Source organism: Falco naumanni, chromosome 4 (assembly GCF_017639655.2).
Source record: "Falco naumanni isolate bFalNau1 chromosome 4, bFalNau1.pat, whole genome shotgun sequence".
Lineage (NCBI taxonomy): Eukaryota > Metazoa > Chordata > Aves > Falconiformes > Falconidae > Falco > Falco naumanni.
The window spans coordinates 21324318-21341079 of NC_054057.1; the positions used below are offsets into that span (position 1 = coordinate 21324318).

Here is a 16762-nt window from a genome sequence, read left to right on the forward strand (position 1 = left end):
AGCCCCCTTAACACATCTCTCAGGCTCCACCCTTCATACTTTGCTGTTATCAAACGTAGGAAACTGAGGTTCAGGGTCAGGTCTTTTGAATTTAGATTGCAGAAAACCATCATTCAAGAAATGTAGCCTTCCTGGCCCACCTCATATTCATGGCACCCACAAGGCATAAAAAGCTCTGTCTCATGGTATACTTCTCTGGCCCCCATTCTCCCTACCAGCTGGAAGCTCTAACAGAAGAGAGAGCTGCTATGTGAATAAACTCTTGAGTAAAGAGCTACAGGGTAGAAATAGGTAATGCAATGTCAGATGAGGCACCATGAGTTTCTGCTCCAGTTAAGAAGCACTGGGGATAGGCAAACATTCCTGGAGGAATGAGTAGATCACAGGGTGACTATGAGCCATTAATGTGCATCAGGCAAGATATCTCCACAGGGAAAGCAAGCATCATGCAAAGCCCTGGTTAGAATTCACCTGCACCATTACAGACATTTCTCATTCCTCAGGTTTGAGAATGACAAATTCTGCCTGGGATGAAAGCAGGCAAAGATTAAGCAGTTGAAAGGGGGCATGGAGGTCCTACAGAAGATGACAACAACTGGAAGAAGCAAGACAAAGGCTGATAAGGCTGCCACCACTTTCAAGGAAGATATCAAGGATGAAGGCCAAAGGAGGAAAACAGCTCTTGAAGTGCAAGGATAAATATGGTAAAAGAACATGAAATAATCCAGGACTACTTTCCAAGAAGATGATCTCAACATAAACAGTGCAGCGGCATAGTCCCTTGGTGCATTGGTAAGGCACACTGAGGAAATCACACACACTTTTTACATCTCTGCAAAGTTCCTACAGAGGGAAACAAGCCCCTGTCTTTCACCTCTGGCATCACCACAACGAAGTAAATGTCTATGGTATAAATGCCCTTCTTTAAACAGTCTCAACATACATGCCAGTTTTGGCACCAATGTACAAAATGACAAGAACAGCAACTACCTTACTCTTTCTGTACTTCAAATGCTAAGTCCTAAAGAAAAAAAGAGACTTCCCAGGGTTTTAGGTAAGATGTAAACATCAGCCCACAAACACAGGTAGGCATGTAACTCTCAGACAGGTTACAGTGACAAATGAGCTGTGGAAGTTTTACCCTGTGGCTGAAGTCTGTTTGCATCTCGTATAAACACGGCCAACATGTGCATTTCACAGAGGAGCTGCACAGCTCGGTTTCAGTGGGACATGGGGATGCAACAGCCACAGCAGCAATGGGCTATTTTTACGCTGTGGAAGAGTCACCATTTGCTTGGCTGTGCTCTGTGCACTGACCGACCTTTCAAACACATCAGTGCAACCTCCGCTCACTTCTTTGTCAAAAACACTGTTACTTCCATGGGAGCCTGCTGGCACCATCCATCCCAACCTATGGCACTGGTTACACTTTGGCTTTCCTGCAGGCCGTGACTGCCAAAATCACACCCCTTAGTCCCCAGCAAAAGGCTTTGCGTCCAGCCACATCTAGGTTCTATTCCCCCTGGCTATGGGGCCACTGGCGCAGAGAGGGGACGGTGACAGGGGTGGACTCTGGGCTGCAGGGACGGTCCCTGCCACGCCCTGAGAGAGGAGGAACAGCCCGGGGTTTGTCCTCGGGAGCCGAGTGGCAGAGGAGGCGTCAGGGACGCCCATCAGCTGTGCCCCGTGCATGGCCACCAAGGGCAGGGACAGCCCCCTGGGCCATTCCTCCCAAGGGTGCTGGGCAGGGGTGGGGCTGCACATGGGGCAATGTGTCACCCCCGTGTTACCCCATGTCACAGTGCTGTCACACGGCAACGCGCTGTCACGATGCCCCTTTTATACTCCCCTGGGGCTGAAGGCACCCGAGAGGGAGCCCTCGAGGGAATCATGGAATTCCCTGGGGGCTGAGGGAGGGAGCCTGGAGCCTGGACGAGGCTGCTGGAGCTTCTCCGCTGCAAGGGCAGCTCCCGGCAGGGCCACGGCCAAAGCCCATCTGATGGGTGGAGATGTTGTTTCAGCCTTCGGGGAACAGACACCAGCCCCTCAGGAGAGGAGAAGAACCACCCGCCCCTGGGGGTGCCCGAGGCTGTCGGGCCTTCTCAGCTGGACAGCGGTGGCAACACCACGGGAACGCCTTCTTGAGGAGCGCCGCAGGGCTCGCCGTCCTCATCCCCGTGGAGCCAGGGGCAGCAGCCGTAAGAAACAAGATGCAGCGGTATTGCCAGGGGTCCCGGAGCTTTGGAGCACCCACTGGTGTCCCATCAGGTGCCAGCAGGAGTCTTGCCCCCTAAGTAGATCGGGCCGGGGGCATTTGGTCACTCTTGGAAGCCCCTGCGATGGCTCCAGGTCAGAGGGAGAGGCTCGGCATCTCCCGGGAGGCGTGCCCAGCCCGTGGGACGAGGAAGCAGGTCCCGCTCACATGCTCAGGGAACAGCCGATCGCCAGCGCTGCCTGGGGTCAGGAAGGAATTTTCCCCCGGGGCACATTGGCACTGGCCCCCGGGGGTTTTTCGCCTTCCTCTGCAGCACTGAGCGTGACCACTTGTCAGGGCTCCTCGGGTCCCTCGGGCCAGGTCACCGCCTGCTGCTCGTGCACCGCGAAGGTGGCCTCTCGTGCCCCGCAGCTGGGGGGAGGAAGGCTTTTTTTCCCCCGCGGTGGGCTACCAAGCGTCCCGCCCCGGGGGTTTTTTGCCTGCCTCTGCAGCACCGCGCAGGGCCCCCGGCCAGGGCTCCTTTGGGCCATTCTGGCTGGGTGCCCGCTGCTCGTGCTCCACGAAGGTGGCCTCGTGCCCCGCATCCGGGGGGAGGAAGCTTTCAGGGATCCCGGGGAGGGGGGCCCAGTGTGGTCCCCCCAGAGCTGCTTCTTGTCCTCTGTCGCACTGAGCACAGCCCCTTGTCAGGGCTCCTCCGAGCCCTTTCGGCCAGGTTCTCGCCTGCTGCGCTTGCACCTCCGAGGCAGCCCCGTGCCCTGGCGCTCTGGCTCTCTTGCCCATCACAAGCCTTGGCAGGAGCCAGCTCTGCTCTGCCCTCGGCTCCGTTTCCCCAGGGCTTCTCGCTTGTGCAGAACAGCCTCTGCCTGGCAGGGCTCCAGGCTCGCTGCCCCATCAGGAGCTGCCCCTTGTCACTCTCCCTGCCTGCAAGGCAAGCGCAGGGCAGGCACGAGAGCGCTTCCCGTGCATCCCTGGCCAAGGAGCACGGCGGCGGAGCACGTTTCTGAAGACAAAAAGTGTGCTTGTCATTGGTACCTGTCATACTTTGGAAAGTAACCAAAGGTGCCACACGTTTCTTCTTCTTCTTCTTTCATGTGGGGTCGGTCCTGATCCTCATTCTTCACCTTCTCACTCAGAAAATGGGGACTCCTTGGCCTGGGTCCCTGCTGCTACTTTCTGCAGCTCCGTGCCTTTGCCAGACGGCAAGGGATGCTTTTGCAAGCTGAACTGAGGAACGCATCAGCCTGCTCCTGGCTGCACATGCGCATTGTGTCACTGCTTGTGAGCATCGGCTCTGAACAGATTCAGAACAACAGAAATAAAAATAATAGCCTCTTCCTACTTGTCAATTTTGTGCTATGTGTCCTTGGAAGTGTTTCTGGAGCTGAACCCCCCCCGGCTTTTCAGCGAAGCAACAGTCTCATTGGTATTTGACTCATGGAGAGTGCAGGCAGTAGAACAGCTCACTTGGAAAGGACCTACAGCGATCATCTAGTCCCACTGCCTGACCACGCCAGGGCAGACCAAAAGTTAAAACGTGGTATTGAGGGCACCGTCCACATGCCTCAAACGCTGACAGGCGTGGGGCATCACCTGTCTCCCCAGGAAGCCTGTCCCAGGGTCTGACCACACTCACACTAAAGAGATGTTTCGTCATGCCAAGTCCAAACCTCCCCTGATGGATGCAGCTTTGAACCATTCCCACACGCCCTGGCAGTGGGTTCCAGGGAGCAGAGCTCAGCACGTCCCTCTCCACCTCCCTCCTCAGGCAGCTGCAGAGAGCGGTGAGGTCGCCCCTCAGCCTCCTTCCCTCCAAACTAGACAAACCCCATGTCCCCAGCCGCTCCTCAGAGGCCATGCCTTCCAGCCCCTGCACCAGCTTGGGTGCCTCCCTGGGATGCAGACAAGGACCTTCACAGCCTTTATGAATGGTGGGGCCCAGAACCGCACACAGCACTCAAGGTGAGGCTGCACCAGCGCTAAAGACAGCGGGATAACCACATCTTTTGACAGGCTGGTTACACTGTTGAGGCACCCCAGGATGGTGTTTGCCCTCTTGGCTGCCAGGGCAGACTGCTGACTGTTGTTGAGCCTCCTGGCAAACAGCATCACCAGACCCTTCTGCAGGGCTGATGTCTAGCCACTCCTCTCCCAATCTACACTTGCATCAGTTGTTACTCCGGCCCAGGTGCAGGATCCGGCATTTGTTCTTGTTTAGTTTCATGCCATTGACGACTGCCCAATGCTCCACCAATCTATGTAGATTCCTCTGCAAGGCCCTCTTGTCCCTCAATAGAGTCAATAACACCTCATGATTCTGTATCTTCAGCAAACTTGCCAAGTGTGCATTCAACTCCCACCTCCAGATCATCAATAACAATATTGAACAAAACTGCCTCTAGAATTGAGCCCTGAAGAACACCACTGGCAACTGGTCACCAGCCAGATGTAGCCGCAGTCACTGGAGCCCTTTGAGCCCTGCCCTTCAGCCACTTCTTCACCCAGCGCATTGTGTACCTGCCCATCCCACAGGTGGACAACCTGTCCATAATGATGCTGTCGGGGAGAGTGCAAGAAGCCTTACTAAAATCCAGAAAAACTACATCCACCACCTTCCCTTCATCCACTAGGCAGATGACTTTATTATAGAAGGATATCGAGTCAGTTAAACAGGACTTTCCCTTTATGAACCCATGTTGACTGTGCATGATGACTGTATTGTTCTTTAAATGCCTTTTAAATAGCACCCAGTATGATCCTCTCCATAATTTTTCCAGCAACTGAGGTTAGACTAACAGCTGTGTAGTTAGCTGGTCTTCCCTCATGCTGTTATTGTAAACTCAAATAATGTTGACTAGTTTCCAGTCAGGGATGACCTCCCCAGACTCCCAAGACCTGTAGATGACTGAGGGGGTGTTAGTATTGTTAGTTATATACAGACTACTAGCATTAATAAAGACTAATGGAAAAAATACATTGAGTGTCTACATTTTTTGTTGATATCTGTTGTCAGGTGACCATCTTCATCAAGTATGAAGAAGAGACACCTAGAATTGCAGTATTTTTTCTCCCTTTCAGCAGTTAGAAACTCACATGTTCTTCAGCCTGTGAGGACAGTCAATCTGACAGATGACATCAGTTCATAAGCCATTCACATGAAAGAGGGAGGCCTACAAAGACCACCTCAGAAAGTGTTACAGTTCGGAAATTTTACCTCTGGATTTAATTAGTCTTAGGTCAGTAAATTTAGTTTCAGACACTACAAACCTGAGTACAAATGCAAAGTTCTAGGTCTGAAAGTGAAGATACAAATAGAGCATGAGTGAGGTCTCCCTACAACACAGTACAGGCAAGAAAAGAGCAAAAATTAATGCAAACAGAAGTCTCATAAAACCAAGAAATGTTAAAGTGATGGGAAAACTTGGTTTGAAACTGTCTCAATAGAAAGTAGCTGATAAACCATATGATGACAGAGTACCCAATAAATGAAATGCATTTTAAGGATCTGAATTCCTAATAGCGAGGTAACAAAAGTATATTCCACGCTCTCTGCAAGACTCCAGCTCCAGCACATTTTACAGCCCTCAAAACCTTTTCACTCCTTCCTCATTTACAGGACTTGTTTTCAAATGAGCTATGAGGAGCAAGCAGACTAGCCTATTTTACTTTTCAGATCAAATTTTACTTCAATTCCCCTTTAGCATTACTTGAGAGCAACTGAAGAATAAGGAACACTGCAAGAAACTATTTTACATGAAAATGAAAATAAAAATCTGTTCTCATTTTCTGCTTCGTGTCAACCATTGAGTTACATGATTGACTCTGTCCCTAGTATAGCAGACTAGGTGCAAGTATCATTTATCATAAGCACCTATATTAGGTTTCATGAAACTTGTCCATGTTAATTTTAACAGCCAAATAAAGATTGCAATATATTATGCTGTTGGGTGCACATGTGCACTCAGGGCCAAATTTATTCACAAGTCTGATTTTCAGCAAGTACCAACCCTTTAACACATGCACCGAGTATCCTGAACTAAAGGGGTTACAATATTGTGTGCAAGGTTTCACAATTTAGCTGTGGCTTATTGAAAATAGTAAGTTCTGCAGCTAAATCTATTTACACTGTGCTGAAAATTCACCACATATGCCAATTCAGGACAGCACTGTAAACTGCCACTGACAAAAATGTGCTTAATTTCACTAACTAGAGAAAACCCAGAGTTACTAACTATGAAGGGGCTTAAAATCAAACTCAACAAGCTACACAAAGATTTACAGTAGATCCATTTCCAAAAATACCACCACTATTTAACAAACGAGTGATTAAAAAAAACAACTACATAGCTGAACGTCAGCAGTTTTGAAACCATGGTCTAATACTGAGACTATGCAGTGTCAGATCTCCCCAGTGGTTCAAGTTACATTCAGATCAATCCCAGGCAACTGATTGCCTATTTATATAATTAACCCAATTATCTGCCTACAGCTTAATATCCACACGATACAGAGTTCATACCTGTTTTATTCTTTTAGAATCTAAGACACTTAACCCAGCAAAAAGCCACAAAGGCAGACACTATCTTTCTCAGCACGGTTTTCCAATACAAACTCAACTTGTCAAAGTCCTTCTACCCAAATCTGAACTGGTAGAAAGAATTTATCCTGTTTGGATACACGCATGAAATCATCACAATACATTTTTTTTGCCTGCTGTCACTTTCCGAGATACTCTGTACCTGTGTCACATCTAATGTCCATTATTGTCATTTATAAACAGTAGTTCCTGGTATCCAACAATAATTATAATTTTGTGAAAGTACACATAAGAAAAAAACAGCCAATTGAGTTATGACAAAAAAAAAAAAAAAGCCTTGCTGCCAGCTTTATATATATTTTTTCTCAATTTTTCCACAGTTAAGAAAAAAAAAAAGCAAGAATAAGGCTAAGGTAAGCGGACCAGCCGTGTGAACAATGGAAACAGAAGGAATTGAAAGAACAAATGTGTTTGTTCCATCAGAAGGCAGCCAGCCACCTCGGTGCTGGATTGCTACCCAGTGCACGGAACCGGTCACTCCTCTAAAATCTTCAGTTTCATCCCGTTTCACGTTCGCGGAGTGACGTTTTTTCCACCCCCCAGAAGATCCCACTTCGCAAAGCAGCCGGCCCCCCCCGAAGCCTCCGGAGGCGTTTCCAGGCCGAGAGGCGGCTCGGTAACAACAAAGCTGGCTTTCGAACCGGCCGGCCCCGGCAGAGCCGGCCCGCGGCGGAACCCTCTGCCGCTCGGCCCCCCGCGCCCGGCCCGCTCCCGCCCGCGGTCAGCGGGACGCCGAGGCCTTCCCGGGCCCCGCGCGGCCCAGCCCCGCCGGGTGACAGGCCACCGGCGCCCGGCCGGACGCTAAGGACCGCCCAGGGCCCCGGCCCGGCCCATGCGGTCGCCCCGCTCCCCCCAAGGCCCCGGTACCTGCGGCTGGAGGGGAGCGGCGCGTACCCCCGCCCCGCGCGGCGGCGCCTGCTCCTCGCTGATCTTCTGCTTCAGCTTCTTGAACATGGTGGCGGGAGGGAGGAGGGGGTCGGGGCCGGCGGCCAGGGGAGCGGGGTGCGGCGCCCGGCCGGCTCGGCAGCGCCTCCCGTGCGGCGGGCGAGGGGCACCGAGGGTGGCGGTGGCGGGGCTGACCTCCGCTCGCCCCGGCCCGGTGGAGCCGCCGCCGCCTCTCCTTCCTGGGTGCCCCCACCGCGGGGCAGGTGAACGCCGCGGCTACCGCGCCTGCGCGGCCAACGTGGAGCCGCGGGGCGCCCCGGCCGGTACGGGGTGCGGCGAGGTACAAACCTCCCGGCGGAAGGCCGGGCGCCATTCGCCTCCCCGCCCCTTGCCGGCCCGGGGGGCGGGCGCCGCCTCGCCTCGCCTGGCTCCCTCCCGGCGGCCGCGGGGCGGGAGGCGGTACCGGCCGCCCGCCGGGAGTCACCGCGTCTCGCCACCGCTGAGGGGCAGCGAGCGCCGTCCTGCGGGCGAGGCCGCGCCGGCCGCCGCTTTGGGCTGCGTGCTGCGGGGGCTGCTCCGCGGTGGCTGGATAAGCGACGATCGATAAATCCTTTTCACCTCAAGGGCGGTACGGCAAGTCAGTGCCGAGCCTTGACTCGCCGGGTCGGAGGGCTCTGCGCGCCCGCGGGTGACACCAGGCCCCGGTGACAGCCGGGTGCAGCAGCCACCGCCCGCCGGGGGACAAGGCGCTCCGTGCTGGCGCTTGTGAAAGCCTCCCGCTAAAAAATGCTGGGGAGCTGCTTTCTGAAACTCCCTGAAAAACCTGTCGGCTGACAGGAAAGTCACGCTGTTGCCATTTAGTCCTCCCCGAAACCTCCTGCGCACTCGGGAGTCGGTAAGCCTGAGCTGTATGTACAGGTAGTGCGCCACGTCAGCCGCCGTTGCTGTTGTTACTACTCTTTAAAACCTGGGGGGAAATGTTCTTGGCCACTTAAGGTTAGAATTTATGTCTGCAGAGCCCTCGTTGGATAAGATTCGTGTGTCTGTGTGTATCTGTGTGTATCTGTGTGCCTCCGTGTGTGCAGCCTGTGCCTGCAGGCGCGGACCTGCCAGCAGCAGCTGCCACTCACCCCCAACATGGGACTATTTTGGAACTCGCTGATGCTGTATGAAGGCTAGATAGACACTCGGCTATTCTATGAAGGCTAGGTAGCCATTCTGCTATTTTATTAAGGCTAGATATACGTTCTGCTGTTTGGAAGAAACGCTGAACCGTGTGGTCTCCTGGGGAGTGCCGTGCTAAGGAGGCTGTACACAGTAATCACAAACCTCCAGAGATGTTTTCACTGAAATACAGTCCTGTCATCTTTGAGTAATTTGAGAAAAAACCCAAAACACTGGATAAGAAATGGATTGTTTGCTGTACACTGACTAAAATAATACCAAACCAAACCCACCACGATAAATCCACAGCAAACAAAACCACTTAGTTTTTCCTAATTTTTTTGCTACATAATAAAAAAAAAGGTAATTTTCAGCAGTCTGTTTAGCTGTAGCTAAACTGAGACTGATAGTGTTCTCTTCCCCGCCCCCCCCCCCCCCGTGTTCCCATTAAGGCTGCTGTGCATGCATCAGATGGCAGCTACTGATTTCTAGTGAAAACAACTGTTGATTTGGAACACTTTCAAAAAAGCTAGTCTGAACCTACAAGCCATAAGTCAGATAACTATTTTAAGATTTTTATGTTCTCTTTTCTATAGGTGGGCTTGAAACAGAGGTATAGGAAAAAGTCTCCAGGACTAAAAGGGCAAAACCCACCTGAATAGTAGTCTATGAGAAAAATGAGATAAACTGGGCAATTTCAAATAATACGCTTTTACTGCAGTCATAAAAAGCAAAAATTCTTTTTTTTTTTTTTTTACCTCAGTCAGGTACCCTCAGTTCCCTCTAAATATAACATGCAGAAGCATAGCTGTACAACTCAGAGGTTTGCAAGCAAGAGGGGCATTGCCTGATGAATGCTTTGGGAAACCCTCTAGCAACCTTCAGTCTCCTAATAAATCTTAAGATTCTCTCATAGCTATGTGCTCTATTACAAATGCTAGCTCAGACTCTCCTCTTCAGCATCTACAAATTACACTCTAATTTTAAACCTAAGTCACTAAATGTATGGGAGTTTGACAGATAGATGCATAATTGAAAGGACGCTAGCTCCTACAGCTGTCAAATAAAAAAGTAGAACTTTTTAAATTCTTTTGTAGAATGTATCCAACACGAGAGCTCTGTATCACTTCCCTGGAAAATTTAGAGCTTGAGATAGTATGTTCTGACCATTTCTCATAATGCAGATGTTTTCATAGGGCTACAGGCTATGCAGAAGAGAACAAGTACAAGACTAGAAACCATGGATAAGTTATTTTTTCCTACACTGAAGTCTTAGTTGCTGCAGAAAATGGTAAGGTGATTAATTAATTGGAACTCTGTTAATGGCTTGCAATAATACTAACCCAATGTGGTAATTGTAGAGCAGTTTGATATTTTCTAGGGGATTTTTTTAGCACAGCAAGGTCTTTTGTTGTGTAAATGCCAGCGTAAATTATAACGTCTTGTTCTCCACAGCAGTTGCCTAACCTGGATTATAGGAAAAGATGAGATACTATTTGTATGTACCATTTAATCATATATAGATTGGTGGCATTTAAAAAAAATCAAGCAGAATGTGAACTTCTGTCCTTTTGAATTGGTACAAAGTGGTATTTTGTGATACACAGCTGTGTGTCTAGTGTTGCTCAGATAATACACATGAAGCACGTGAATCCATACCCCACATTAAGCTGTGGTATACAAATTCTGAAGATAAATATTGTAACTCCACAAAATAATATCATAAGCCTTCTGAAAGGGCTTTAAATGTTTTAGCACCTAGGCAAGTTTGGTTAAAATGTATTGCAACATAAAAAGCATTTACTATAAACCCCACAGAAGTCATGGAGGAAATGTCTGGAACCATATTCTTACACACGGTGTCAAAATCCCTTACTTAACTGAACAGTACCTTATTTTTAGAGGTTGATCTGATCTTAGTAGATTCCTTTGTGAGGTTAAAAGTAGTAGTTCAAAGCGAAGACTTGCGTCTCCTTTTTTATCTTCCTCAAGTACACCAGTTAACATAGGCTAAACAAGAGAAATACAAATTATGGTACTGTCTGTGAAAGATAAATGTGCATCTGCAAACAGCACTGGTTCTGGTAGATAATTAAGAATAAAGGTCTGTTCCAAATTAAATCTATAGCAGTCATTAAGGTATTTCCATGGGAAAGGGAACAGAGCATACATATAAAAGACTGTGTTTTCATAGCAGTTGACACTGCTCTAATTGTCAACGGCAGTAGCGGACACACCACTGCAGTCCCATTCCTTGCCTTGTGCTAGCTCCAGTCCTTGTCAGACTCTTCCCTTAGTCATTTCTGCATGTTGAGTCTGCAGAAAATTAAACTGACAAAAAAGCAAATACTTCTCTGCTGACTAACTGTGTGAAGTCCCCCGAGTAGAGGTGCTGCTGCAAGAAAGACAGAAGCAGGCACAAGCTGGATAGCTTTATGTTGCCAGAGCTAATTCAGATTGCTCAGGAAGAGTCTTTGCTGAGCAATTTGCTTAACTTTAAGCTGAAGTAAACCTACTAAGTGCTACTTCAAGTTCAGGTAACAAGTAATCCTGTTACCCAAAGAACTGATACTATCTCAACCAGTAACTATCTTAGTTGCTAATGATGGTTGAAGTATTCATGCATATGGCCTCCAGCCCAGTCTAATCTGATTTTTAAGATACTGTCTTTAAGTTACTGCAGCTTTCTGGAAGTCACAAAAAAGCCATGGCCATAAATTATGCATACGGCTTTCAATACTCTTTTTTCCACACCTATAACTCCAGTACTTTATAAAAAATGAATGAACTTGCTAGCAGCTAGTTCTTTCAATCCAGTCATCCATCACAAATATGGAAAGACATAAAAGAAAGCAACATAACATATGTAGCATTTCTGATAACTTTTTAATGTTAGTTCATATTTTGTTTGGAAAGCAGGTTTGCCATGTTTAAATTTTTCTTTACATCATCATCAGGCTGTTAAAATAATGTTTAATACAAAATATTCTTATTATTCCTACTGGATAATATTTGCCATTGAGGGAGTTACTTTAGAAATAAATGAACATGAACTGCCAATAGAGTAAACAAACCTAAGCAGAAGGGAGCATTAATCCTGTAACAGGAGATACTGTCCAGAGCTTATGTATACTCCACTGTTCTTTACAGACAGTTTATGGAATGTTGCATTTAGTAATAATTGCAGTTTTTACTCCTAATCATAAAATTCAAAATACTAATGTTGATGTTAAAGCAGTCAGAATGTACCATGATACCACAGGTGATCAGTTTCTGTTCGGAAGTATTTTGATCTTTACTTCAGCACAAAGGTTACAAACGACAGCACACTATCTGACAGCGCAGTGAAAACTGTGACAACTCACTGTACCAGCAGCCAACGGAATGAGGAGAAACACTTGTGCAGAGTAAATCCTTTATAGTGCCGTGATTAGAACCCTAAAAGCTTTCATATGAATAAAATGGATAATCAGAGCATTTGCCTAGCTTGATTTGATGGCCATTTTTAGTTCTGAATCTCTAATGTTGTGACTTACAAGCACCACCAGGTGACAGTGTTCTGGAAGATTATGCCTCTACAGAGTCATTATCAGTATTACAAATGCAAAACTACACCAACAGTGGGATGAGAGTTTTAAAACATTCAGGTCAGGAAACTGACAAAACCCAAAGTTTCTACACCAACTGTACAATCCTTCCATATACAAAGTATGGGCTGCTCCGAGTAACTTGCTGGATATCAAATATTAAATTTCTTTACCATGTGACTGACTTCAGAGTTGCTTAGCAGTCTCTTTGCTTGTATTTGTGTATTCATATATTCACCTGTGGTGCTCAGATATAGGTCTGATCTCAGTGAAAGTAAAACTGAGCAAAACTGTTCATTAATAGCCATTTTGAATAAAGACAGTGAGTAACTTGAGGGAAAACTCAGATTCACGAGTGTGTTCAAAATGCACAAGGCTATAAGAAAAGCAAGGGCACTGTCCAAGAAAGCTGAAAGACAGCCTAAAGGCTGCAGCTGTTCAGACTGCTAAGACAAAAGGAATTAACTCACTTCAGAGTGAAGAAAAGCTGACAGGCAATGCAGCTCTGCACCTTGGGAGGGAAAGGAACCTCTCTGGTGTAGTGGGAAAGTTGCTCAGAGATCACATTCCATGCTACGCACCTCTCTTCCCGAAAGTACAAAGTGCAAGTTCAGTCAGTAGTTAGGACTGCAAAAGGAGGAAAAATACTTGGATTTATTCAGCTGAAAGACCATGAGCTATATTTTCATGAACGGGAATACAAGACATGTAGAAATTTAAAAGGGAGTGACAGGATTTCATCCTACAAGGGTCCTACTTTCCTAAAACAAAAGTACTTTTATTAGTACCTTGTTAAGTGACACTTCCTTTCTGCTATGTCTAGAGCATCAAACCCCTTCTCCTAAGTTCCATTTCACTTTAATTGTACTTTATAAGATGTGAATGCCACAAAAAGGGAGACGATGCTATAAAACAGCAGATCCTTTATACCAACCGTGATGCTAGTCACAAGTTTGATTTGAAATTAGCTGGCAGCAGATTCTCATTTGAGTACTTCAATTCTTATTTCTAAAATCAAAATATTCTTTTTTTAAAAGACAAACACATACACCCCCCCCAATAAATCTGTATGGGCAGGGACCTTGTATCTGAAAAGAGAAAATACCTTGCTCCTGAAGACAAAGCTTCTTCATGGCAGCAAAGTGGGCTGGGTTTGAGGAGACCTCTGTTCTGTTCCCAGATCTCCCCACGGCCTGGTCACCCACCCTGGGCAAGCTATTTTGCATCGAAGTGATTCTATTGCTATTTTGATCAGGAACAGTGAAGATACCCGATTTCCTACAAACATATGATTAGTTTTCCATTTTGCTTGCCCAAATGCTGATAGAAAGGTCAAAGGAACGACTGCTTCTTTAGATACTTTTCAAGCATACTGAGATACACATTCCTAAGGCACAATTATCTCCCTGCTGGGATTTTTCGGATTCTATTATCATATTTTCCCTTAAAGCACTGCCATTAAGAAACAGCAAATGACTTTGCTTAATCATTTCTAGTCAGCAGGGCTAAGAATACTTGCAAAGGTCTTGAGACACTGAGGTTATTCAGTTGAGAAGAGCTAAAAAATCTGATTTAATTTGTGTAACCCCTTTAGCTAAAATGCAGAACATCTAAAATTGCATCAGTGGAGATGCTGTACCCACCAGAACTCACTGCTGAGGAAAGTCACTGAGTCATAGCATGACAGATTCTTAAAGAAGCGTACTGAATAACATTTGCAACTATCAAGGTAAGGAACTATTTCAAGGAGATTCCGGAAATATTTTTTCCCAATTAGAATACAGTATAGTTTGATAAGTCATTAAGGAAAACATTCACTTTCCTTATGTGGCATCACATTTACAAAACTGATGGATGCAGAACACAAAACCCCCAGTGATTTATGAATAATTATACTACTTCCCTGCATCACAGTTTCTACAATCTACAAAACAGAAAAAAATACACATTTTTGTTCTGTGATTACACAAAGCCATTACATATAAAGGCACAAAGACAGCAGCTTTGTGTAGCTAGATCTATCAATCAGTACTTGAATTCAGGACATGTGAAGGTTATGAATGTAACTTATCTCTAAAGAACACTTGACTAATTTCAGATTAGGAATTTGTCAACGTGTAAGATAATATCCTAATACTGCTATAATGTTGCTCTAGTATTGTCATACTCTAAATTCCCTAGTACTCTTACTTTTCAAATGGTTTGGAGGCAAATGTTTCTCATCCTCCTTTACTCCTCTTCCTAGCTCCCAGGATTTATGACAAGCTTTGCCATCCACTGAGTAGGATGGAATATCTGGTTGAAGAGACTGAGGGGTTTAGGCCTGATATTCCTTTCACATCTGACCTACTCCTCAAGGACAGGCCCATAGGGCACTTCTACATCAAGTAACTTACCTTTCAGTTGAAAATAGTTAATACTTCATCAGCTCTGCTGAACTACTACAGGAGCAGAGTTATTATTCAGTATTCACTTGCATACACGATATCTGGATTTCTTCTGAAAGCAAGTGCTTCAGAAACAAGCGTGTTATAGGTCTGATGGTATGCCCATAAAATAAACATGAGTCATTTTACAGGTGAGTAGAGTTCTGGAAAGCCCCAGGTGCTGCACAGCAACTTGGTGGTGGATATGGGATTGAAACATGGACCATTTGATACTGTTCCCAAATGTACCATTTAAAGTACCTTTAACCCTGTGGTCTAGAAGACATCCTTACTTAACTGTGTATACACACGATGAAAAGAGATGCTCCCCTTGTATTCTCATGATATTTCATTGTCTTTAGGAGCTTGCCTGTATGTAAGGATGACATGCTGACATGCTTCCTTTTTATTATCCCCCTTATCTGCAAAGAAATACTGCCAATGCAGAATCCTGAGATGTGAAGCAATTCTTTACTTGAGAAAATTACTATTTAAAAAGAAGCAATTATCAAACTGTTCAGAATGTTCCAACTATGTGATCTTCCATCTTCATCTGTTAGCATGCACTATTTCAAATTACACTCAAATTGTAATAATCAAATTGTTCTCAGACTTTGCTCACCTTATTTTGTCACTTTGATTCCACGCTCCTCTCGCACACACATGAGGTTTTTCCCTGCTTATTTCAAAAAGGCCAGAGACATTGCATTTGGCTTAAAAAATACCAGGTACAGCTCACAGCACAGTTATGTTTAATTATTAATATAAAATATACCTTCTAATTTATGAATATAAAATATTCTACATTGATGAGCGTATCTATTAAAATGGATCAGTTGCCTTCTAAATGGCAAAATACCAGTTTTCCAAATATCCAAAACAAAGTGATGCCTGTAATTGAAGTATTACAATGTTACATTTACAGAGGAAAAAAAACCACAAAAACCCCCACACAAACCAACAAACTATCACCACGAAACAGTGACAAGTCTTCCCACAAGTACTTCCTCCAGTAATCTGCTTAAAACCACCTGGACTTTCCTGTGGCTCTGAAAGGGGAGGGGGTGTTAACATAAAGGCTTCAATTACAAAGTTCAATTTACAAACTAAGCTGACCTCAACTTGTCCTCCAGCAGCTGAAACTTCATTTAGCATATCAACAGGGGGAGATAAGGTAAAAAAGATGCTGAGCTGATGGGGACTGCCTCAGTATTAACCTGCATTCACTGTCTCTGCATCTGACTGAGGTCATAGTCAGAAAGTTCAGTGCTAGAAAGACACCAGCAATTTTACAAGTTAATTTCGTCCTACAACATAAAGCAAACTAGCTTGGTACAAGAAGATCAAGACAACTGTGTCATTTCTTAGTTGTCTGGCTAAATTAAAGGATTTCAGAAAATTTATTATGTCAGATACTGCCAGGTCCTTCTTATGAAACCTCGAACCATATTGTGAGCTTCTTATTCTGATTTAGCAGCAATTTGCATGCAACCATAGAAACTCTGAGTTATGATGCTACTCACTACTTACTAAACAGTTGTTACGGTTTAACCCCAGCTGGCAATTAAGTACCACACAGCTGCTCGCTCGTCCCTGTCCCCACTGGTGGGATGGGGAGGAGAATAGGAAAAAGTTAGAACCTGTGGGTTGAGATAAGAACAGTTTAATAACTGAATAAAGTAAAGAATAATAGTAACAACAACAATAGTAATTGTCATGAAGAGGAGAGGAACAGAGACAAAAAAACCCCAAAAACACACAAGGGGAAAAAGCAAACCAAGTGATGCACAATACAGTTGCTCACCACCCACTGACCAATGCCCAGACAGTCCCCGAGCAGCGATCAGCAGCCCCTGGCCAACTCCCCCCAGTTTATATACTGAGTGTGACA

At 46.0% G+C, this 16762-nt stretch overlaps 1 protein-coding gene across 4 annotated transcripts in view; it reads right to left on the bottom strand.

The window, feature by feature from the left end:
• GOLGA4 (golgin A4) overlaps window positions 1–7974 on the bottom strand; it is a 71834-nt gene extending 63860 nt beyond the window's left edge. For all 4 annotated transcript variants that reach the window (XM_040591102.1, XM_040591101.1, XM_040591100.1 and 1 more), the window contains exon 1: window positions 7677–7974. In XM_040591102.1, the coding sequence (XP_040447036.1) occupies window positions 7677–7763 (87 nt within the window). In that variant the 5' untranslated portion in view covers window positions 7764–7974. The remainder of the gene's footprint in view (window positions 1–7676) is intronic.
• Window positions 7975–16762: the final 8788 nt, after the last annotated feature.